General features: G+C 40.3%; 1 protein-coding gene across 5 annotated transcripts in view; it reads right to left on the bottom strand.

The window, feature by feature from the left end:
* The window catches only part of ATRX (ATRX chromatin remodeler), a 146,602-nt gene that overhangs the window by 1,323 nt on the left and 118,819 nt on the right, over positions 1 to 26,460 (bottom strand). For all 5 annotated transcript variants that reach the window (XM_030575146.1, XM_030575149.1, XM_030575148.1 and 2 more), the window contains 4 exons: positions 8,901 to 9,050; positions 1,641 to 1,766; positions 897 to 992; positions 176 to 304 (listed from right to left, as the gene is read on the bottom strand). In XM_030575146.1, the coding sequence (XP_030431006.1) occupies positions 176 to 304; positions 897 to 992; positions 1,641 to 1,766; positions 8,901 to 9,050 (501 nt within the window). The remainder of the gene's footprint in view (positions 1 to 175; positions 305 to 896; positions 993 to 1,640; positions 1,767 to 8,900; positions 9,051 to 26,460) is intronic.

Consider the following 26,460-nt stretch of genomic DNA (forward strand, 5'->3'; position numbering starts at 1 on the left):
TTTCTGGTGCGGAGGAGCAAAGCACACTGTTGGTAATTACTGGGCCCAAGGGACTGATAAGAAGCTGGCATTCTACAAAAACATGTGTAATATCATGTGCTAGTCCAGGTTGGTGTCACTCACACACCCCAATCCAAATAAATATAACCATCTAAAAGGCATTCAGAATTCTTACCATCTGTTGTTTTGTCAAGACATCATTGTAGATGGCTTCTCGGCGCTTAACATCAAGCTCCTGGCTTGCCTGTCTGCTTAGGGCCAAGGCCTGTACTTGGGTCTCTGTCAGGGTCAGATTTTCCTTCCACTGAAAAGGAAAAAAAATACATTTTATTAGTCACCCTGATAGAAAAGTAAGGGTAATCAAGTTCTCGTAATTTTTTCAGAGCTGGATTAATATAGTTGACACTGAACGATAGCCCCATTCCCAGTAAATATTCTGGGGAAGTACAGTTTTATAACTATAACCAGAAGTTATTAGATCTTTATATTGCCAATAAAAAACATGCTTTCTTAGATTTTATTTTAAAAGGGGAAATGGTATGAGAAGAAAACGGGGAAAAAACCACACAGCTGAGCCTATCAGTCTCATGTGCAAGGAGCCAGCATTTTCACTGTATGGTAAATAATACTTACATGCAGCTATGGACCAAATCGTTGGCAGTACAAGATTCTACTATGCATGCAGGTGCTATTACCCCAGTTCATCATTAATTAGCTGTTAATACAAGCTGTGGTAACAGAAATCAGCACTAATTAAAATACTGCTTTATATATAATATAATATGACAATTAAGTGGATGACTATTTACAATCAGTAGTCACTACTTTGCCTGACACTGCTTATTAACATTTTTCCAGCTCCTGACCAAATTTGGATTAATATGTATTTTACTTACTATAGTTGAAATTATATCTTCCAGGGGCTGAATTCTCACTGCAGTTACACTGTTGGTTGCTTCCACAACTTTTTCTCTTCCTTGATTAATGAGGTCCTGAGAGAACAGCAGACAATGAATTATAAAAGATAGGTGCAAAGCAAGAGATTAAGTTAACACATTTAGAAATGCTTTTCTCCATCTCCAATTTATGTAACTACATTTGAAACTTTTTTACACAAGTTGGGTAATAGGATGGAAATAAATTCACACACGATTAGACTTTGGAGGCAAGTAAATGAACAGAAAATACAAATAAGTCAACTGAAAATAATCTGCTCACTCGGTGCTTTTTAGATTATCAAAACAGTGTTAAACCCAAGTGACAAAATTTTACATCTAACAAACTTTTTGTAGTTGGCATTGTAAAATTATTACAATTGTCACATTCACACTCACTATGACTGTTCAACATTACTTCTTGTTTTAAATTATACTAGTACATGCCTAATATCATACATCTGCTACAGTGACCAGCTTCCTATAATCAGAATACACTGTTGGTATAAGCATTTCAATATGCACACAAATCAGTAGATTAGTAGATTATGCACACTTTTAAAAAATGTGACACTCAATTAGAAGGCATTAACTATCAGGATGTTAAAAAAATTCAGTAATTACTGATTTGTAACTTAATTAGAATAGCTGAGACATGCTCAAAGCAATGTCGATACACTGTGTCATTTGGATTTCACTACCTACCTCTAGCTGTTGGTTACTCATTGCTGATAATGCTCCCAAATTGAATGGAATATATGGAGTCTGAGAGTTGAAATTGATAGGGGGCATATTAGTCCCAGCTGGCATGTTGAAGCGCATGGTCAGACCCTTAAAAACAAAAATTGTACTTAGGAATATTCATAGTAGCTAAAACCAAGTTCTACAGCATGCCACTGCTGTCAGTTCTAGGAAAGAATTGAACACACACAAACAAAATACACCCTACAAGAGAAACCAAGGATCTTATAGATAAAGTTTTAACCCTTCAAACTGTAACCATCTGAGCATATTGAAAATTCTTTCCAAAGAGTGAAATCAAAATGATTAAGTTTCCAACCACTCAGAGAAGCCTCAGTACTTGTCTTGAGATTTGGGTCTAGTTCATCTATAATTAACTGGTATAAACACAGTAAGAGAAGAAAATCCTAACAATGTCCTCAGATTGTCTAGTGATAGGAAAACCAGCTGAACAGGGGTAGCCTGACTTGATAGAAATGCAGTATGCAGAGTTTTATTCATTGGAAGAAAGAAATACAAGACCCCTTGCAAAAAATAATTCTCAAATACACAAGTCCACTGTTGAAATAAAAGTCAAAAACATCAATTAGATCACAAAAGTTATTGAAGCTGAAAAATAATTCCCAAAAATGTTCAAACAAATTATACCACCAAGCAACTGATAGGCATGCCTGGTTGCACAAAGCCATTAGTATATTCTGGCAAACTTGTATTTCCAAAATGTAGGGACACCAATGCCTAAATAGGCTTAGTGTAACCACCATTGTTCTTTAAAAGAATAATCCCACCTTCTGCAAAAAGCAAAGACGAATACTTTTGTTTTAAATAAATTTGAATTACAAACACCAATACACTAAATTCTTTCTTTTGGGATTGTTAAAAAAGCAACTATGCCAGACAGGTAATAAAGCTACGTCTTTGGAAACAACTAGGTCTCCATAAATCAACCCTACATAATTTTATCTTCGATATCGAAGAATCAATCCTGAATAGGTATTATTCTTTTTCTCTTAATCACAGTCTGATCTGAAGTGGTTAACTTTCTCACACATTTCATAATCTGGTATTGATATAATGAAGTTTGACAACTCTGCTAACACTTGGAAGGCAGTAAGGTGATAGGGAATAGCCAGCATGGATTTGTAAAGAACAAACCGTGTCAAACCAATTTGATAGCTTTCTTTGATAGGATAACGAGTCTTGTGGATAAGGGAGAAGCGGTGGATGTGGTATACCTAGAATTTAGTAAGGCGTTTGATACGGTCTCACATGATATCCTTATCGATAAACTAGGCAAATACAATTTAGATGGGGCTACTATAAGGTGGGTGCATAATTGGCTGGATAACCGTATTCAGAGAGTAGTTATTAATGGCTCCTGCTGGAAAGGTATAACAAGTGGGGTTCCACAGGGGTCTGTTTTGGGACCGGCTCTGTTCAATATCTTCATCAACGACTTAGATGTTGGCATAGAAAGTACGCTTATTAAGTCTGTCCTATCTCGGGGACTCTCTTTCTGCCCTGCCATCCCCACCAACATGATACAGTTCTGCGGCGATCTGGAAGCCTACTTCCGCCATCTCCGACTCAAAGAATACTTTCAGGACAACACTGAACAGCGCACTGATACACAGGTACCCTCCCACCAACAGCACAAGAAGAAGAACTCCACATGGACTCTTCCTGAGGGTCGAAATGACAGTCTGGATCTCTACATTGAATGCTTCCGCCGAAGTGCACAGGCAGAAATTGTGGAAAAACAACATCGCTTGCCTCATAACTTAAGTCCTGCAGAACGCAATGCCATCCACAGCCCCAGAAACCACCCAGACATTATCATCAAAAAGGCTGACAAAGGAGGTGCTGTTGTCATCATGAACAGGTCTGACTACCAAAAGGAGGCTGCCAGACAACTCTCCAACACCAAATTCTACAGGCCACTTCCCTCAGATCCCACTGAGGAATACACTAAGAAACTGCACCATCTACTCAGGACACTCTCTACTCTAACACCGGAACAAATCAGCATAAGCTTAGAGCCCCGACCACGGGTTATTCTATCTACTACCCAAGATCCACAAACCCGGAAATCCTGGACGCCCCATCATTTCGGGCATTGGCACTCTCACTGAAGGACTGTCTGGATATGTGGACTCTCTACTCAGACTCTATGCCACCAGCACTCCCAGCTATCTCCGTGACACCACTGATTTCCTGAGAAAACTACAATGCATTGGTGACCTTCCAGAAAACACCATCCTAGCCACCATGGATGTAGAGAATCTCTACACAAACATCCCACACACAGATGGAATACAAGCTGTCAGGAACAGTATCCCTGACGATGCTACAGCACAACTGGCTGCTGAGCTCTGTGCCTTTATCCTCACACACAACTATTTCAAATTTGATTACAATATATATCTCCACATCAGTGGCACAGCTATGGGCACCCACATGGCCCCACAATATGCCAATGTTTTTATGGCCGACCTGGAACAATGCTTCTTCAGCTCTCGTCCACTCACGCCCCTTCTCTACTTACGCTACATTGATGACATCTTTATCATCTGGACCCATGGGAAGGAGTCTCTGGAAAAATTCCACCACGATTTCAACAGCTTCCACCCCACCATCAACCTCAGCCTGGACCAATCTACATGGGAGGTCCACTTCCTAGACACCACGGTGCAAATAAGTGATGGTCACATTACCACCACCCTATACCGAAAACCTACCGACCGCTATGCCTACCTTCATGCCTCCAGCTTCCATCCCAGGCACATCACACGATCCATTGTCTACAGCCAAGAACTGAGGTACAACCGCATCTGCTCTAACTCCTCAGACAGAGACCAACACCTACAAAATCTCCACCAAGCATTCTCAAAACTACAATACCCCCAAGAGGAAATATGGAAACAGATCAACAGAGCCAGACGTGTACCCAGAAGCCTCCTACTGCAAGTCAAACCCAAGAAAGAAACCAACAGGACTCCACTGGCCATCACATACAGTCCCCAACTAAAACATCTCCAACTAAAATCTCTCCATCAGGGACTTACAACCCATCCTGGACAATGATCCCACACTTTCATAGGCCTTGAGTGGCAGGCCAGTCCTCGCCCACAGATAACCTGCCAACCTGAAACATATTCTCACCTGTAACTGCACACCGCATCATAGTAACTCTAGCTCAGGAACCAATCCATGCAGCAAACCTCGATGCCAACTCTGCCTACATATCTACACCAGCGACACCATCACAGGACCTAACCAGATCAGCCACACCATCACTGGTTCATTCACCTGCACGTCCACCAATATAATATACGCCATCATATGCCAGCAATGCCCCTCTGCTATGTACATCGGCCAAACTGGACAGTTGCTACGGAAAAGGATAAATGGACACAAATCAGATATTAGGAATGGCAATATACAAAAACCTGTTGGAGAACACTTCAACCTCCCTGGCCACACTAGAGCAGATTTTAAGGTGGCTATCCTGCAGCTAAAAAACTTCAGGACCAGACTTCAAAGAGGAACTGCTGAGCTTCAGTTCATCTGCAAATTTGACACCATCAGGTCAGGATTAAACAAAGACTGTGAATGGCTTGCCAATTACAAAACCAGTTTCTCCTCCCTTGGTTTTCACACCTCAACTGCTAGAACAGGGCCTCATCCTCCCTGATTGAACTACCTCATTATCTCTAGCTTGCCTGCATATATATACCTGCCCCTGGAAATTTCCACTACATGCATCTGACGAAGTGGGTATTCACCCACGAAAGCTCATGCTCCAAAACGTCTGTTAGTCTATAAGGTGCCACAGGACTCTTTGCTGCTTTTACAGATCCAGACTAACATGGCTACCCCTCTGATGCTTATTAAGTTTGCAGACGATACCAAACTGGGAGGGATTGCAACTGCTCTGAAGGACAGGGTCAAAATTCAAAATGATCTGGACAAATTGGAGAAATGGTTTGAGATAAACTGGATGAAGTTCAATAAAGACAAATGCAAAGTGCTCCACTTAGGAAGGAACAATCAGTTTCACACATACAGAATGGGAAGAGACTGTCTAGGAAGGAGTATGGCAGAAAGAGATCTAGGGGTCATAGTGGACCACAAGCTAAGTATGAGTCAGCAGTGTGATACTGCTGCAAAAAAAGCAAATGTGATTCTGGGATGCATTAACAGGTGTGTTGTAAACAAGACACGAGAAGTCATTCTTCTGCTCTACTCTGCGCTGGTTAGGCCTCAGCTGGAGTATTGTGTCCAGTTCTGGGCACCGCATTTCAAGAAAGATGTGGAGAAATTGGAGAGGGTCCAGAGAAGAGCAACAAGAATGATTAAAGGTCTTGAGAACATGAAGGAAGGCTGAAAGAATTGGGTTTATTTAGTTTGGAAAAGAGAAGACTGAGAGGATACATGATAGCAGTTTTCAGGTATCTAAAAGGGTATCATCAGGAGGAGGGAGAAAACTTGTTCACCTTAGCCTCTAATGATAGAACACGAAGCAATGGGCTTAAACTGCAGCAAGGGAGATTTAGGTTGGACATTAGGAAAAAGTTCCTAACTGTCAGGGTAGTTAAACACTGGAATAAATTACCTAGGGAGGTTGTAGAATCTCCATCTCTGGAGACATTTAAGAGTAGGTTAGATAAATGTCTATCAGGGATGGTCTAGACAGTATTTGGTCCTGCCATGAGGGCAGGGGACTGGACTCGATGACCTCTCGAGGTCCCTTCCAGTCCTAGAGTCTATGAAACTCTGAGGATGCTTCTTTCAGAATCTATATGTATATAAACTGTTACTCTATTTTATGAAGGGTATGATTTAAGTATTTAGAATAGTGGCAATGTGAATTAGTAACATTAGGAGTTGGTAACTAGCCAGGTGTATTAATAGCACTTTCAGCTTTGCCATAAATCACCCTGTGTTTGTTAAGGATTCTCATATACTGTAATTCACACATAGCCTAATTTTTTTTAAATTGAAAAAGGTCTTTTTCCTATAGAATTCATATGAAATACAAATGAACACAGAATTCTCAAAATTCTGGTAGGAATTACTCAACAATCTTCCAAAAATCAAAATTTTGCAGGACTTCACATTTGAAAACAAATAGAGAAAATAGATTGTCAATTGCTTGATCATTCCAGTCCTTAGATTCTAAGCCCCATGCATAGAGCCCTTCATGGATACAAAATTTATATGTGTGGCTACAAATCAGTATCCGCAGAGCAGAAGGGCTCTACTGGGAACCACACTGGCAAAAGTAGCAACATGTTGGGCTGCCGCTCCCAGGAGCCAGTGTCCCACGCTGGCAGCAACTCTGGCATGGCAGTCAGTAGGGGTGGGCACTACGGTCAATGGCAACTGTCCCAGGTCACGCTAGTGTATACAAGCAGCTTGCAAGCTCCCAGACAGGAGCTGTACACTGCACAGGGTTGTACTGATGCATGATTTCTTGTATCCTTCAAGCAGGTTGTTTTGTCTAATGGAAATGGTACTACCTTACACGTTTTTAAAATAAATGTCATGAGGTCTTATGCACTATATAAGATGATAAAACTGGAAAAAGGCACTTCTAACAGTAAAAGAATTGTTCAGAAGCCTTTCTCCCTCCTTTTCCCCAGGTGTGAATGAAAGGGTTTCTTGGGTATTTTTGTTCTAGGTCCTGTTCAAAATTAAGTTTGAAAGACACACGAAATATAGTAAATTAAGGGGTTTTAATCCCTTTTGGGGAGGACATTTTCCTCTGACCATAGTCCCCTACGCAGACTGGGTATGGTGTTCTTTTGTGAGAACTTTTGTCCTCAGGACAAGACATTTAAAAAAAAAAAAAAAAGACTGAAAACAGATGACAAACGATAAAGTTCAAGGCATGAGTTCATGGTCTTTTCTGGCCCTACACAATTGCATATCCATGACTGTTAAACTTTTATCTCCACTTGGAGCCATCCAGATGTTTTAGTGTCATATCTAACACAGTACTTAGGTTCCCTCAGATAAATTACATTGCTACCAAAAATCTCCAGCTACTCTACATATCTGTGAACTCCTGAAATTCTCTCTAAACTGAGTAAGATGCTCACTTAAAATCTTCAGCAACTTTCCATACTTCACATTTTGTGAATTCAAAAGAGAAAGTAGATTAGTTATCAGATCTGATCACCAGGTGCAACATCTTTCAAACTTTCAGGCATTTTTCACTTCTGCTGCCTTTACGTCCTTTAGAGGAATACTCTAGCAACAATACTCCTATTTACACCAAACAAATCAATACTTAAGTTCTTATTCTCCTTGTACAGTATGATAATGGAAGCTAGTTTCAATTTTCTCTGTTCTCCCAGTGGGTTAAGTGAAATGCAATTATTTTCAACACTTTTGAACTAAGTCACAAATTTATAAGCATATTTTAAGAAAAGATATTTTACTCTCTTAAACACTAGAAAGTTCATTCTACTTACTGCAATGACCATTCCCACTAAAACTTTGTCTTTCTGTCCATAATTCAAACCAAAGTAGTTACCTGACCATCAGTGGGTACCTCCCTTTTTGACAGTTTTATAAAATTCTTGTTATGCACTCAATTTCCTTCTCTCACTTTTTTTTTTTTATTATTATTATTATAACAGCCCAGGAATTACTAGATCGAAAAGAACTGTCTCTAGTTTAAGAATCTAGGACCTTGGCAATGAATAAACTGCAAACTCTCAGGCCAATTCCAGTATTTATTTATGCCTCAACTGGATAATATTTTCTGGGGTTAGGGAAAGGCAGAGGAGGGCTTGTTTTGAAACCAGATGCCCATTTTTCCATTAAAAAACTCAAAGGTAGAGATTTTCCATAAATTTTCAAAATGAAGTATCATAAAGAATGTCAGTTGGATGTATAATATAAAATGTGAAAACTACAAAGCTAATTATTAATAAAAAAGTAACAAACACTAAGTAAAAATATCTTGAAGCAAATACATACAAAAGTCCACCACCAAAACAGCATCCATCTTTTCATAGTCTGGTTAGCTTTTATAGAGGTGATATTTAAAATTACCATTTATATACTATTATTCAGAAGCCCATTTTCAAGCCTATAATAGAGCTATTTCCACAAAGATTCATTATACTCACAGAACAATCAATTTCTTTTTTTAAACTGAAGGTTACTTTCACACACCTGACACCCACTTTAAGTTACTGCCGACATCTTTACCTTTTTTTCAGCTTCATACTCTGCCCAAGCTGCTTTCCTTTCTTCTTCGGTCAATTCTTCTTCCTCTTTATGGTCTAGGAGGGAATCATGTTCATGATAGCCCACTATATGTTCTTTGTGGATCTGAAGCAATTCTGCCAGAATTGTATCCTGTTTAAATGAAAAAGTACCATGAAATCAAGGTCACTTGTTAAATATTTTTATCTGTAATAGTGCTACAGAATATTTTTGTTGAGCATGTGCAAGTCATATTTCTTTGACCTGACTTTCACAATAGAGCTCAAAGCACTTCGTATATAAACAAAACTAAAATAAATTAAAACAAAAAACAAATGCCGTTTTCCTGATAGGAAAGGTAATGGAAAAACAACCTCATGCAACAGATAGTCAAATCATTGAATGCACCCGTACAGTATGCCCAGATTCCACAATGACCGATGCAGTACAGAACCTAAATAGAACGAAATGTGCCAAATAATTGCTTCTTTAAAAGATGCTTGTACCCTACCCCTGACGGGAGGCTATGATAATCTCCTTTAGTGATGAGGTAGAGCCTCCCTGTTGGATTTTATGAGTTGGAAAGTATTTGAGTCCAAATTGCATGTTTCAATCTAAAACTCCAGAAGCAGTTTCACTACCATACCACCAATAGTCCCTGTAGGAGGCCACCTTTTTCAAAATGGCAAGATACATGTATTGGGATATGTAGTCTCCACACTTCTGTATTAAAATGCCACATTTCTGGGTTCCATGCGCTGGATTTGACCAACAGGCCATGCTTTGGACATTCATTCTATATGATCATATTCTTATCATCATATCATAAAGCACTCATATTCTATATTACTTTCACACTTTTATAATAACTAAAATATTTAAATGACCTCATTAGTTGCAAACTGTTTTATTCAAAGTCCTGAATATTAAAGTCCTATGGAGCTGTGTTAAAAATTATCACTATTTTTAAAAAGTCACAGTCACTAACCTAAAAACCCCTAATTTATTAATTAAGCAAATAAAAGAGAGAACGTGGCAGGTAACTAACATATTTAGGTGCTATTGTCCTTGCTAGGAATACAGATGCCAGGTAATGAGATAATGTTATCTCAATCAAAAAGTGAAATAAAAGCAAATGGAGGAGAAAATAATGGATGGAACAAAGCTGCATGTATCTTAAATTAAAGTTAAAGGTTTTGCAGTCTTCATTTTTACTGACAACATTTCCTTCTCCATGGGCACCCACATGACAATGCTTGGTGTTGAAATGAAAGCAATGCCTCTGAGGATCAACGGAACCAAGGCCCATAAGATTACTAGATCCCGCTCCTGTTGGGACCACAAAGTGCAGACTGTATTCCTATTCTGAAGAGCTCACAGTCTATATAGACCTAAGATGAGAGAAAGGGAAACAAATACAAGTAGAAGGTATGGAACTGATCCACGGAGAAAAAGTGACTTGTAGCCCAGATCACACAGGGAGCCTGTGGCAGAGCCAGGAAGCGAACCCAGATATCCTGAATCCCAATCCAATTCCTTAATCACAAGTGACTACTATCTGCTTCTACACTTTATACTGCTACACAGGCCAAAAAACCCCACAATTTTGAGTATTAAAGCAGTTAACATCTTCTTTTTTTTTTTAAAAGTCAACTTCTTTGTTTCATCCTTGCCCTATCAACTGGCCTCTTCATGTAGGAGCCACAACATTTTCCTCCAGCCCCTCAGGAGCAAACTCTGTGATATATCCGTGTGACTAAAGGGCACATGAATGAAATAATGGGATTCAGGGGAAGAGAAAGTATATGGTAATAGGATACACAGAAAACATTTAAGGGAGGTGGGTGAAAGTCCAGAAGAGATTACAAAATTAAGTTAACACAATAAAAGCTTTCTCAACATACTGTAGCTGTACATAAGTGTGTGGAGGGTTCTTATACATGCATATACATTAGTTTCCATGGTAACACTATTACTGAAAACAATACTGGAATATAATCCACACTCACTTGGCCAACACCGTCATCAAAATGTGGTTTAAATTACATCCAACTGTGTATGTTTGCTTTTCTTTGTCTAAACTTTATTTTGCATTAAATAATGCGATGACGATTGAAAGCTAAGTATGATACGCCATTACATTTTCTTAAATGTTTTTACACTGAAAAACTAATTCATTCAATTTTATGTGAAATTCAGTAAATAAGTTTAGTGATTTGCATTAGTGTACTCTGAAATTAAAAAAAAAAAGCATTTAGCAATATGGTTTATAGGTTTTTAAAATCATACTGAAATGCAATTTTGGTGCTGAACTGAAAATTGCTGAAAAATGTTTCCAAACTTCAAAAATGTTTCTCCCAGTTGTCATTTTCAATTTTTCATGGAACTAAATGCAACAGAAGAATTGCATCGAAAAGAAGACTAACCCAGGAGGGCACACAACCTATATACTGAGTCATAAAATAAATATTTTTTCTCAACCAATTCAGCGATTTATAGAAAAGAAGCAGAGAAATTAATACTGGAATTAGCAGCTTTTTAAGAAGTCACAAATTTTCTCTTCTTAGACTACATGAAAAAGCAAACACTTGCTAAATCCCGGACAACTAATGCTTACATATCGCAAACTACTGCTAAAGAGATACAATGCCCAACTCAGCCAATCCTACGTTTAACAACATAAATACTATGGCATTGAGACAGGAGTAGTCAATGAGGTGGACCGCAGGCCAAATCCAGACTGCCAGATTCTTTTGAACAGACCCCAAAATCTTTTTATGTACTTACTGTAATAATTGTTTATTTTCTTTGGAGTCTGGACCTTGACTATATCTTGACAAAAAATAATTGACTACATCTGCATTAATGCATTGCTTGCTTTTGCTGACTGGGGCGTGCTGCTGGTGGTATTGGGGACTTGATGACAACAACAAGAATATATGACAGAGTACACACTACTGCAGGGGTCGGCAACCTTACAGAAGCAGTGTGCTGAGTCTTCATTTATTCACTCTAATTTAAGGTTTTGCTTGCCGATAATACATTTTAACGTTTTTTAGAAGGTCTCTCTCTATAAATCTATATATTATACAACTAAACTAGTGTTGTATTGTAAAATAAATAGGGTTTTCAAAATGTTTAAGAAGATTCATTTAAAATGAAATTAAAATGTTGATCTTACGCTGCCGGCCCGCTCAGCCCGCTGCTGGTCTGGGGTTCTGTTCACCTAGGCTGGCAGTGGGCTGAGCGGGGCCTGCGGCCGGGACCCCGGCTGGCAAGGGTCCGTCAGCCAGAACCCCAGACCAGCAGTGGGCTGTGCAGGGCTGGTGGCCAGGACCCAGAGGGCTGGGGGCAGAGGGCTGGAGTCAGGGCTGGGTATGTGAGGGTTGTAGGTGTCAGGGCAGAGGGGGAGCTGGGTATGGGTGGGGGTGCCAGAGTCAGGGCTAGGGTTGTGGGTGGGGATGAAGGAGTCAAGTAGAGAGCTGGGTATATATGAGGGAGGTACAGGACTCAGGGGAGGAGCCTGGGAGGATGCGGGGCTCAGGGCAGAGGGCGTGGGTGGGTGTATGGGGTGGGTGGGGTCAGGGCTCAGGGCTCAGGGGAGAGTGCTGGGTGACTGCCCCCCTAAAAACTCTCAACCGCGCTGCTCTTTGTCCCCTGACTACCCCCTCCTGGGACCCCACCCCCTATCTAAGCCTCCCTGTTCCTTGTCCCCAGACTGGACTCTACCTCCTACCTGTCCCCTGACTGCCCCGACCCTCATCCACACCCCCATCCCCAGCCAGACCCCCGGGATTCCCATGCCTATCCAACCACTCCCTGTCTCCTGACAGGACCCCCAGAACTCCCAACTCCTCCAACCCCCCCACCACTCCCTGGCTGCCCCAACCTCTTTCCACACCCCTGCCTCCTGACAGGACCCCCAGAACTCCCAACTCATACCACCCCCCCAGATCCTTGTCCCCTGACCACCCCCTTCAGAGACCCCCCACCCTCCTTGCTCCCGGTCCCCTGACTGCCCTGACTCCTGTTCATCCCCTGCCCCCTCATAAACCCCGGGACTCCCATGCCCCATCCAACCCGCCCCATCCCAACCCCCCCCCGGGATCCCATCCCCCCCATCCAACCCACCCTGCTCCCTGTCCCCTAACTACTCCCACCCCTTATCCAACCCCCCCCAGCCCTGGGCCCCTTACCATGAGGCTCCACACACAGCTAGATACGCTGCTCCGTGGGAGCACACAGCCCCAACCCCCAGTGCGCTGCGCGCGGAAGCAGAGCTCCAGGGGAGGGGACGGCAGCTTGCTGCACTCGGCCCCGCATTCCGGCCCAGGAGCGCGGACCCCGCAGCTTGCAGTGCCGGGAGAGTGGGGCCATTTGCCCACCCCGTGCGCACAGCTATGCTTCTGCTCCCTGCCCCTGCGGGGGAAGTGGAGGGCAGAGGAGAGCGTGCCGGGCTGGGCAGGATTTTTAGTGGCATGCTGGAGTCCCGGCAGACTCCAGCGTGCTATTAAAAATTGGCATGCGTGCCATAGGTTGCCGATCCCTGCACTACTGTATGCTCCTGGGGCACTGTATCGGAGGCAGACATGCTGCCTCTAGGAGCACGGGCTTAAGCAGTATCTCTCCCCACCTGGCCTTTGGTCTGCTCCTGCATCGCCTATTTACCAGTGGCCATAAGTGGTGAAGTGACAACTACTTGAACTTGTCACTTTGAACGTATCTGTTACAAAATGAAAAAGCCAAGACAACAATTGGGGAAAAATCTTTTTACAGTTACTTTAACATGCGCTAAATCAGGGGTTCTCAACCTTTTTCTTTCTGACCACCCCCACCCCCGACCCAACATGCTATGATATAGTTTGACTTCTATTTGGGGAGGGGGGCAGGGTCAGCTCTGCACGCAGGGTGCAAGGAGGGATCACCACCTCCATCTTCCGACTCATTTCAGAAGGCCACCTGGCCTGTCTCGGCTGGGATGGGCACACAAACAAACATAACTCAAAGGGGGGAGGGGCTCAGCTCAAAAGGTTTGAAAACTGCTCAGGGTGCAGGCAGGGGGCAACTAGGCATTGTGTATGGGCAAGAGGGTAGCTCAGGGTGAAGACAGCAGTGGATATGCTGGGGCTTCAGTCCTGTATTTCCCGGCTTCAGCCTCAGGGCCCCCGTAAACGGACTTCCGGCCCAACAGGGGACCATGGACCCCCAGTTGAGAATTGCTGAGCTTAATCTTTCTCCCAGCACATAATCCTGTGGGAATTCAGTGTAAAGACTTGTGAGAATCTATTTAAAAATACTATACTAGTACTCATAAGTTAATTTATTTAAAGCACCCACCTCCATTGCTAAAAAGTCCAATACAAACAAAAACGTTACTATATTTTTTATATTTCAGATGTTAACTGAGAAAGTTCTGTTTAAACTCTCTCTTTCAAGGTACAGGTAATAGCTCCAGTGTGCCTTCTAACCATTTAATCTGCTGTTCTACAATACTAAAAATGTTTTGAAGTGCCCAAAACTTCAATCTGGATTAGATAACTAGTCACCAGCCTAACAGAAATCTACACAAAGCCCACTGCATATACAGTAATTATTTCTATACTTACATCATCTAAATTTGAGCCACTGACTAATCAGCCATAGTGCACCTGGTATGCTTTTCTTGGACTGACAGAGATAATTTTTAATACAGCCTTTTTGCAAAGATGCAGAGACAGTGGATTAATACAAATTTGCTTTTAATCAGTGAAAGTGAAGGCTAATTTAACAATTTTTGTGTACTTTTATACAGAACTTTTTAATATAAAAATAGCCTTCTTAACACAAAAATCAAGAACTGAATCTGCCTCCCCCATGGTTCCTTTTCTTGTAATAGCACTGTTAAAAAATAAACTAGATAAGATTCCAACAACATTATTGTCTGTGTCACTCTGAAGCCACAAATGTCAACTGAGTTAGTGTAAAGCAAAGGTCCCCAAACTGCGGGATGTGCCCCCGGCTCCCCCAGGAGAGCACAGCTAGGGCCCGAGCCAGTCCACGGGGGGACAGGGGGGCACGCCACCCAGCTCCACTCCTGTCCCCGGCCACATACGCCGGCTCCACTCCTGGCCCCGTCCCCAGCTGTGGCACCAGCCTCGGCCCCTTTACCACTGTCTGCATCACGCCCTCCTGGAGCTGTGGCCCCGCTCTGGGGGTGGGGGGAAGGGCAAGTGGGAGGGATGGACGGGACGCGGACGGGGTAAGAGGTGGGGTATGAGGTAAAAAGTTTGGGGACCACTGGTGTAAAGTGATGGACACAGCTACAAGCATGGTTGAGACCTCTTTTTGTTTAGAATATCACTAGGTTCAATCATCACTGCATGCTGTGAGAATGAGAGTTTTGTGGAGGTTGGAATACGACAGGGGATCAGGAAAGATGGGAGTAACAGCTATGTAAGGCAAGAGATGGCTATGCCTCCAGCCAAGGGGCAGCTCTGTGTACAAACAGCAACACTGTCACTACAAACAGTGCACAGAACAAAAGCTCCACTTTTAGCTTTTCTTACACATGAATTTATAAATTATACCTGTGTGACAGCGGGGGCTTTCAGCAACTAGTGTTAAATTAAAATCCTAGCAATAGTGCTCTGCCTTACAGAGAACCAAACTCTCAATCCTCAAGCTGACTAGGGGTACTGAAGAGTCAATGTACGCATTCCTTGCAAAATATTTTACCACAACAGCAGCCTGTCTGTGTGATAAAAAGGTAGTACTAATGGGGACTGAAGAAGAATATAGTCCACCAAAAAAAACTGCACAGTAGCTACATGTTAACTCTTTTTAAGGTAACAAGGGTCACACAGTCACTAGCATACATACTACATCATAAACAAAATACAATGAAAGATCTAGCAGTCATGCCACCTTTATTCCAAAACAAACACAAACTGTTATGTAACAGTTAGGTCAGTACTGGTAAGTGCTAATCAAAAAGATGTAGCAGTATAATCGTCTTTTTAAAAAAGGCATTAACAGCCTAAATACCTTTAACAATCCTGCCTTATGTAAATAAGCAGTTCTAATACCATGCTCACCACACTATTTATTTGTACACACCAGTGAACTGAAAATTTATGTTCTGGGCAATTATCTTAACATTCTCCCTGTAGTGACATCTGCCTCCAATCTCTTTTATATTTCATACCAAGGATCTGAGCCTTCAAATCCTCACGTGATTAAGGGTGGTAAAATGAGGTTATGAGTGTAGGTATGGTCCTTTTTCTAGCAGCACTTTGCAACCATAACTATAGCTGAACTAAGTTTTTGTCCTGAGTTTCTATGATTTTTGTAGGAGCAATGTTTTTGGATTACACATGTAGATCTCATGAAATTGAAACTAGCTGAATTTTTTAAACAATTCAAATTACACAATCACTTGGATGATTTCTTAAAAAAAAATCCCAAAGACTAAAATTTAGAGACAAATTTCTACCTCCTTCCACTTAACCTTTGTATCATGTAAATGTTGCTAACTATGTCAAGGAAACATACATGTTATCTATGCAAATTTTGTATAAATATTTCCAACGCCAAGTATATGCCTATAAGCAGTGGTTATACTTCAATTTGTAAGTGTCATTGCTTTTGTTTAGTGAGATGGCTAAAAATGTACATAAGTTATGACATATGCCTTGATATCCATCAATACAGAAATCTGTAAGATGACTTTTCCTCTGTTCAATATTTGATTAAAAGTACTACTGTCTTGCCTTTGTGAAAGTTTTGTGATTTTTCTTCAGTTTTACATAATCTAAATGATGATAATTTTCACAATAGAGGATGGGTACACTGCAAAAAAAAGAGCCACAGCGAGTCTTACAGTCAGGGTCAACTGACTCAGGCTTGAACTATGGGGCTAAAAATATCAATGTAGATGTTCAGGCTCACGCCAGAGCCTGGGCTCTGAGGACCATCCCCCTCACTGGGTTTCAGAGTCCAGGCTCCATCCTGAGCCTGAAGTCTACACTGCTAATTTTAGCTCTGTAGTGTGAGCCCCAGTCACTTGACTCAGGGTCTGAGACTTGCTGGCACGAGTCCCCCCTTTTTTTTTTTAAAATAGCGTAAAAATCCCTATTGTTGATAGATGTTTGTCTGCGTGTGTTCTTTTAACATGATGTCCCAGCTCTGCGCAGACAGATTTTGACTGACCTGCCCAATAAATTCACAGACTCAGTTTTCAGCAAAGGAACTTGGTCAGGTTTATCGCCAATGAAGCATGGTGCTAATGCCCCGGCTCAATGGTTACAGGTACATTAACACATGTATGCTTGAGATAACGGACTGGCTTAGTGAATGGCAGGACTTTCCATTTTCTCCTTGGCCAAAGACACTTCCTCTGAGATACATTTTTTTACACACATACAAACAAGTTATGTATTGCCCCCTTGACGTGGCTAGTTACTGCCCTCTGATGTACCTAGAGACCACTCTCTGATGTAGCTAACTACTACCCATTACCTTGTGCCTGTTGGTTAGATTAAAACATTTCTATCCATCATGCTCTTTTCCGGACCTTGTTTTTAAAATGAGTCAGTGTGTTTTTACCACCTTTGAGGAATGTATTGGTATCAAGGTGCTCTGGTACCACCCTTCTGGAATGTTTGTGTGCGTGTTTTGTGCCCAGCACCTCTTAGGAATGTGTGTTTTTGCAAGATCAGCCCTGTTTTTGCAAGATCAGCCCTGTTTTTGCCAGATTCTATGTGCAGGCCCTGCCCAGCTCACAGCAGGGCTTTGTTTTATATCATTAAATCTTTGACCACTACTTTAGGCCAGGCCTCAGGCCTTATACCAGGCCTCTGATACAAGGGCTTATATCTCAGGCCCTCTTACTTAGATAATTACACCCATAATGTCCCCAAATATCACTCTTTATTTGGAAGCAAAATTGTTATATTAGAAAATCTGACATTAAAACATTCCTTGCAACTCTGATGTTTTGAGTTTTTATTATTGACGATCTCTTAAAATTCTACACCAGAGTAATGAGAAATTGTAAAAGCCCATTATGGTGAAAACAGTAAACACAGATGTATTTAACTACTAGTAAAATGTTACATGGCATGATGTTTAAAAATGTAACTGTTAGCTATATACACATTAATTTTGCTAACTGCCAGGCAAATTTGTATACTTCTGCTTTTTTGTCATGTGGATCTGGCACATAATTATAATATTTTTTCCTCCACAAATTACTCTTTATAAGGAAACTGCGTATGTGCGTGAAGATATATATCTCAAATTTAGAGAACTAAGAAAACAAGCCAAAAATTCACAGATATTGAGAATATTTGAAAACAGGCACTTTTTGTTTACCTAACCTATACAAAGTCTTTAATTATGAAATTTCCAAAAGCACCTGAAGAATCCTAACATATTTGAAGTAAAAGAATTTACAAACAGATCAGCTGCTCAAATCATAATTATAGGTGCAAAAGATAAGTCTAGGAAGTCTAGACTCAACTTAACTATGGAGTCTTGAACAATTCCTTCCTAATGTATGCAACTCTCTAACAGAGCTAGAAAAGCCCTGCTATTGGGCTTTAATGAAGTCAACAAGTGTGCTGGGTCTGCACTCAACTAGCAAGTAACCTTTTCATGAGGAGACCTCAGAGAGAGAAAGATGGCTAATCTACATTTTGATGGCTGTAGAGAAAGATGGAAGAGAAAATACACCACCCAATTCACAATCTACCCCCTTTAAAGAACTAGCCTTAAGGGTTTGACTACATATTCACTTAAATTCCAAAATCCATGTTTTCAACATTTGTTCGTGTATTGGGGTGGGGGTGGGGGAATGTTGTTTTTCTGGATTCTAGCTGTATTTCCACATATTGCTTCTAGTACATTTGCATGATTACTGTGGTGCATTTCTTGCCAATCCCAAGGATTACAGAGGCAAAAGTTCCTTATCTTACGATCTGCATGGTAATAAAATTCCACAATGACATCATTGTTCAGCAAACTATGCTCTGAAGAAATAAAAGCTGAAGGGGCCTGAACACAAGGGGGGAAATTATACCTCAAACCTGTAAAAAACCAAATTAAAGCCTCACGTTAGCTTAAATGCTTATCTTGCTTTTCTGATAATTACAAAGGAACAGTTCTGTCTTTGTAAGAAAGGTACAGGCAGTTCAGTGTCAAAAAGAAGAAATGCAGGTAAATGTTTGTAATAGGTTTTACTAGCCTTTGTTCCCTACCGAAGGCTGCAGAGATCCGATTGTGTATGCTAAATTTATTAGGAACAAAATATCTAATTATGCAACATGACTTTGACCAAGATTTTCCTCTCTGATTACTGTGCAATTCATGAATATAATAAAATGTTTTCCTAAATATAATTAATATGAGATGCCTCTTACTTTCATTTTGATTTTTGCAAAAGAACCAAGCATGAACCAGATATTGAATTTGTCTAGTTAATATTGCAGGTATTACAATTATAAAACCAGAAATAGGCATTGCTATTAAAATTACACTGAAATAAGGAAAACACCAATATAGCAGGAAGGTAACAGAGAAACTCTAATGCTAGTAAACTACCTGAATTCAAACTATTAAAGAAAGATCACAGAATTATAAAAATGTAGGTTTGGGAAGGTCAACTTGCAGCCCGCCTGCAGCCCATCAGCAGATTACCCTGATGGGCCACGACACAGTTTGCTTATATTGACTGTCTGCAGCCACGGTCGCCCGCAGCTCCTAGTGGCTGTGCCTGCGGACGGTCAATGTAAACTAACTAACTGTCTCGCAGCCCGCCAGCGGATTACCCTGACGGGCTGCAGGTTGCCCACTACTGGTCTAACTAGTTCTTAAAAACCTCCAATGACAAAGATTCCACAATCTCCTTAGGTAATTTGTTCCCGTGCTTAACTACCCTTACCGTTAGGATATTTTTCCTAATGTGTAACCTAAATCTCCCTTGCTGCCATTAAGCCCATTACTTCCTCTCCTGTCCTCCTAAATGTAGTACTTTACATTTGTCCTTACGGAATTTCATACTATTTATTTCAGACAATTTCTTCTGTTTGTCAAAATCATTTCAAATTCTTGTCCTGTCCTCCAAAGCACTTGCAACTCCTCCCAGCTTGGTATCTTCCACAAATTTTATAAGTGTACATTCTCCACCATTATCAAAATCACTTATGAAGATACTGAATAGAACCAAACCCAGGACAGATCCTTGCAGGACCTCACTCAATATGCCCTTCCTGCTTAACTGTGAACCATTGATATTTACTCTGATTATGGTTTTCCAATCAGTTGTGCACTCATCTTATAGTTGATTCATTTAGGCTGTATTTTCCTAGTTTGCTCATGAGAAGGTTGTGAGAGATTGTATTAAGAGTCTTACTAAATAAAGTTGATAAATATCACATCTACTCCCTCCCCACATCCGCAAGACTTGTTAACCTGTCAAAGAAGGATATTAGGCTGGTTTGACACGACTTGTTCTTGACAAACCTATGTTGACTGTTACTTATCTTATTGTCTTTTAGGTGCTTGCAAATTGATTGTTTATTTGCTCCATTATCTTTCTGGGTACCAAAGTTAGCTGACTGGTCTATAATTCCCTGGGTTGTCTTTATTTCCCTTTTTATAGACAGACTCTATATTTGTCTTTTTCAGCTGATGGGATCTCTCCTCTCCTCCATGCATTCTCAAAGATCTAATGCCTCAGAGATCTCTTCAGCTAGTTCCTTAAGCATTCTAGGAGGTATTTCATCAGGCTCTGCTGACCTGAAGACACCTAGCTTGTCAAAGTAATTCTTAAACTTGTACTTTCCCTATTTTAGCCTCCGATCCTACCCGATTTGTATGGACGTTTGTTAGTCATCTGATAACTGCTAAACTTTTAGGTGAAAACTGAAACAAAGATGGCATTTAAGACTCCAGTCATTGTTGCATTTTCTGTTACTGCCTTTTCCTCCTCCGTGAGTAATGGGCCAACCCTTTCCTTAGACTTCCTCTTGTTTCTCATGAATAATCATAAACTCACAGAACACCAAAAATCACAGATATTAGAAGGAGAACTCTTGAAATTACAGTAAGTAGGAACCTTAGTTATTAGGACTGAAACCAGTAGTGTGGAAGAAGGCTTGAGCATCCTATGCTACTTTTGTATAGATTTATGTTGATGTTTGTCTTTGTGTTAAAGATGCCTAGAGCCTGAGATGGACACTTTTAAAAAATAAGGTATAATTCAAAAGAAATTTAAAAAATGAAACAAGTAACAGCCTTAAGTAAGACACAATCAACAATGACATTTATATGTAAAATGTATGGATCAAGAAGCAGTCAAAACAGTTATTGGACTACTCAAGGATTTGCAGGTAACATAACTCAGTGCTGGAAAGGATGGAACCAAAAAAGAATTAAATCAATTAATTTACAGTGAAGAAATAAATATAGCTTAAAAAAAAGCAAAGTGAACTGAAGCCAAAGGAATTAAAGTAAAACTCCAGGGATTCATCTTCAATTTTTTCCATAGTAAATTGGGGGGGAGGGGGGAGAGAATGAAAAGTATTTCACATATACAATCCCATAATATAAAACTATACCTGAGAAATACCTGATGAACTTGGAATATTCTGATTTCTGTTAGAACCAGTCACAAATATCAAAAGAGGTTGCCAACTTGTGATGGCAAAGTAGGACAGGAATGAAATCACTCTTCATTAGTTTTAATGAGAGAAAACAATATTTTTTAGGTCAGTTGGAATCTTAAGTGATTTTTTTCTCCTATGTGTAGTTTTGTTTTCTTTAACTACATATTTTTTTTGTAGGCAGATGGTGTCCAGAGATGACAAGTAACTTGCATGCCCATATCTGATGGTCCTTCAAAAACAGTCTTCTTTCATTGCACACCTCAGCCCAATCCTCCTCGCCCTCTCCAGCACTAGGCTGCTTGATTAAGTCACAAAATTCTATTCATCATAAATGTATAGCTATTTCCAGTTACTCACTGACCCTACAGCAATAGTTTTGGGGGTGTGGCTGCTGATTTTGAAAGAGCAAAATATAGACTGTTCGTAGGTGGGAAGAGGAGGCGTGGTTGAGGAAAGCTATGAGAATAATGCAACATTCAGGCAAGGAACCTGGCACTTGTGAGAAAAATTAAGCAGAGAAGCATAAAGAAAGAGTTGTCTTTGGAGGAGCATACAGTTTGGAGAAAAGAGATCTGATTATGGGGAAAAAAATCCAAAGATAAGGCATAAAACAAAGCTAAAGAAAAAAATATTGCAGAATCCAAACAAGCTAAAAGTAGCAAATTGCCCAATTTCTCCTACTGAATCTAAAGGAGATGGAATATGATTCTGCCCTAATTTATGGACAGAAAAATGTCTGGCTCCACGTTCAGACTAATTTTTCTTTTTTATGTTTAATATTGAAATAAGTGTCAGATTAATTGTACTTGAAAAAATATACAATTGGGAAATCATGGAAATATACACAAGTTGCTCTTTAAGAAGGACTTTCACAAAAACTGGTTTTTTTTTAAATGGTTTATATTCCTCAAAACTTCACATTTTAAAATAGGTTTGTAAGGTTTCAGCATAAACTGACCCATGATACAAAGAGACACTAGGAGTCATCTATGCCAGAGGATCTCAACCTTTTTCTTTCCGAGCCACCCCCGCAACATGCTATAAAAACTCATGCCTCACCTGTGCCTCAACAGCCGTTTTTCTGCATATAAAAGCCAGGGCCAAAGTTAGGGAGTAGCAAGCAGGGCAATTGCTTGGGGCCCCATGTCACAGGAAGTTCCACAAAGCTTCGTTGCTCAGGCTTCAGCCCTGGTTGACATGGCTCAAGGCCGGGGCTTTAGCTTTCTGCCCTGGAACCCAGTGAATCTAACACTGGCCCTGCTTGGCGAACCCCTTGAAACCTGCTCGCAGCACTCCGGGCCCCTGGTTGAGAACTGCTAATATATGCCACACAGTGCTGTTTGAAAACATACATTAAAAATTATATACCTCCTTTGACAGATTCATGATTTATGCAAGTTTGTGCCCCTTGTGCAAGGCAATGAGTATCTCCAGGGAGGTTCTGAGCACCCTTAATTCCCAACTTCATTAGGAGCTGAGAGCGCTCAGCACCTCACATGACTGGATATTAAACTATCCTACCCAAAAATCTAGTTGAGGAGGAAGGAGAAAAGGAAAGAGAAAGGAAAGACACCTTATGAGTTAACAGATAATCAGTATTCTCAGTGTTGTGAGGGTACAGGAAACAGCACACAAGAAATTATTCTGTGCAAGCCAAATGTAGAAGCTACTAAAACGAGGAGATAACTGATAATTTACAGCCTTTCAAGTGAAAAGTTACAAATACTTGGAAGTTTGTACATAACATAATGAAGTGCACATCTTTAAAAGCACACCAGACTGGCAACTGGACTGGAAAGAGAACTAAGGAACAGCCAAGCAGAATTACAATATACAGAGATTTTCTTTTTTCTAGCAGGGGGACTTGTGTATGAGCATGAATTCACCCCCTGGCCTATCTGTCTCTATCTGGATGATAGGAAGATAACTAATGCGTGAAATTTAATATTTAAAACTAAATGTTGACACACATTGTTCTGAATATTAAAACCAGCCCTGAAGACTGTTTGCTCTCAAGAAAGACTGCCCCAGCCAGCAATCTACTCACATATACATTAAAAACCCTAAAAAAAAATTGAAATTTAGTGTTTTTCAACAAATGAATGTTTAAATTCTTGTGCTGAATTAAATCAGTACAACTTTCTTTTTAAATAGATTTACAAGATATCTCTAGTTCCTCATCCCATATGCTGAATGGGTAATTTTTACCTTGTGTGTCAAGGTGGATAACCTAACCTCATGATCAGTCTGTTCTCTTCACAACTTGCCTATCACTTCAATGGGATGAGGAATTTAGTTTATGTTTGCAAATTTGTTCTGAAGATCAAGTATTACAATATCAGTTTGTCAACTTATATATATATATCTGTCTTTTTTCTACATTCATGTCTCTATGTCAAGATATCCATTCTAAGGATACAGACTTTTTATTTGAAATCTATATTTTTGGAATTTATATCCAACATTTAACTCCTTAGTGCTATTTTAATATTCACAACTAGATAGAATCTTGTGAGCAGTACTAAAATTGTACATTAGAAAATATGTACCTTTCAGAGTACAATTACTACAGAAGATGGTTTGCTCAACATTCCAAAATCACTAAGCATAATCAGATCATTTCCTGAAGACCAAAAACACTCCAAATTTTACAGAAGAGGCATTCTGATATATTATGAAGAACTATTCTTAAGAATACAGAAATATCCTGAAATGCATCAATTATTCTTTGTGGAGCTATCAACATACAATAAATAAAATAAAATAATCAAAATAGCATAATATATTAACTTTAAAAATAATTTCTTTTAAAGCAGATATTCATTCTAAACTGATGAAAAAATTAAATAGAGAATTTAATTCACTGACAAAGTTACAATAAAACCACTATTAAGAAGGTGAGCTATGACTTACTGCTTGAATTGAAAAACTTCATAATAAGAAGGTTTAGATAGAGTCGATAAAGTTTGTTTTCAAGTGTTTTAAAATGACCACGCTATAGTGGCTCTTTACTAGGCTGACATCTCCTAAATCCCTCTGACAGCTGCGTGGCACTCTAGGTGGTCTAGTAAAAATCCATCTAAAAAAATATAGTGTATGACCTAACACTTCAAGGAAAACCAGTCTGGTGTTTAACAATAATGAATCATATTCTAGTAATCTAAAAAAGATTACCTTTAAAACGGAGAACTTGCTATCTTTCACTGAAAAAGAAACTCAGTCACGACAAAGCAGGAGAAAAGCATCCCTCCCCCTCCCCCCCCGACAGTTTACAATCAATTAAATATAGTAGCAACCAAGCCATTTAGAAATATCTATATTTTTCTCACATGTATGCTTGGAGTTTCTGGGTTTGAATGGAGCCAGACGGAGAAGTGTGATGACGATTATAGCATCTTTGCTGACAAGCTGAGACGTTGCATAAAAGCAGCTGAAACTGAAAAGCCGAAGGTGGCAAAGGGAAAAATCTCAAATGAAACAAAAAGCTTGTTGCAGAAGCGGAGAAATATGAAAAGGAGCTCGAACAACAACCTCGAGTACTCTACTCTGTGCAAGATTATATGGTGAAAACTGAAGGAAGACTTTGAGAACTTCCAGAAAGAAAAGTTCCTCAAAACAGCTGAATTATGCAAAAGCCTCAAGACATGCAAGCGGGAATTGACGCAGTACAGATTAAGCATAACAGCACTGAAGAACAAGGACAGAGAGACAGTAATCAATTGAGCAGGATAGAGGAGGTCCTGCAAGGACTTGTGTATAGAACTGTTCAAATCAAGAATCAACGTCCCTCTCCCAACAGTCCAAGAGTCAGAAGAACGCCTCCCCCCAGTAATTGTCAGAGAAGTCCGAAGCGCACTATACCAGACGAAAAAGGGAAAAGCTCCAGGCAAAGATGGAATAAAGTCAGAAATGATTTCTGCAGGAGGCGAAAAACTTTGGAAGGCTCTCGCTTTAAGATTCAGTCTGTATCTTGAAGAAGGAAAAATACCATCAAGCTGGAAGGAGATGATCGAGAAAATCTTAAGAACTACCGCCCTATATGCCTGCTCTCTCACATCTACAAGCTCTTTACAAAGGTGATAACGAACTGACTCTCGCAGAGTCTGGATGAACAGCAGCCAAGAGAGCAGGCAGGGTTTCGAAGAAATTTTAGTATGATTGACCATATATTTACCCTTAGCCCTAGAAAGGGCGAGGGAATACAAACTCTCACTGTGCACTGCTTTCATCAACTATGAAAAGGCCTCCGATAGCACAGAGTTTAATGGAATATTAAATGTGCTCACAGAGCAGGGTATTAACATGCAGTACATCAGTTTGTTGAAGAAAGAGAATGCTGACTGTACAACATACTCTCCTCGAAACCCCACCCCCCGCATACCAATCGAGAAAGGCAAAACTATTCACCGCCTGCCTTGAAATGGTTATGAACAAGATCAATTGGAGGAGTGGTGTCAACATAAATGGAGAACAATCATCTCAGATTCGTGGATGACATCGTACTAACTGCCGAAAGCACCAACCAACTGCAGAGCATGCTATGAGGACTTGACAAGAAAAGCAGTCAGGTTGGCCTGAAGATGAACCGCTGCAAAACGAAGTACATGTGATCGGACGTCCTACAAAAAGCTCCAATAACGGTAACAGGAGAAGAAATCGAAGAAGTGGAATAGTACATATATTTGGGACAAGAAGTTAATACGCACCAAGACCTAAATGGAGAACTCTCGCGAAGGATTCGAGCAGGATGGTGTGCGTTTAATTCCATCAAGGACGTCCTCAAAGGAAAAATCGACAAGACCACACGTACACATATCTTCAATTCAACAGTGCTGCCAGCCACGCTGTATGGCAGTGAAACCTAGGCACTGACGAAGAGAGAAGAGCAGTGGCTGTTGGTAGCTGAAAGGGTAATGGAA

Source organism: Gopherus evgoodei, chromosome 9 (genome assembly GCF_007399415.2).
Source record: "Gopherus evgoodei ecotype Sinaloan lineage chromosome 9, rGopEvg1_v1.p, whole genome shotgun sequence".
NCBI classification, from domain to species: Eukaryota; Metazoa; Chordata; order Testudines; family Testudinidae; genus Gopherus; species Gopherus evgoodei.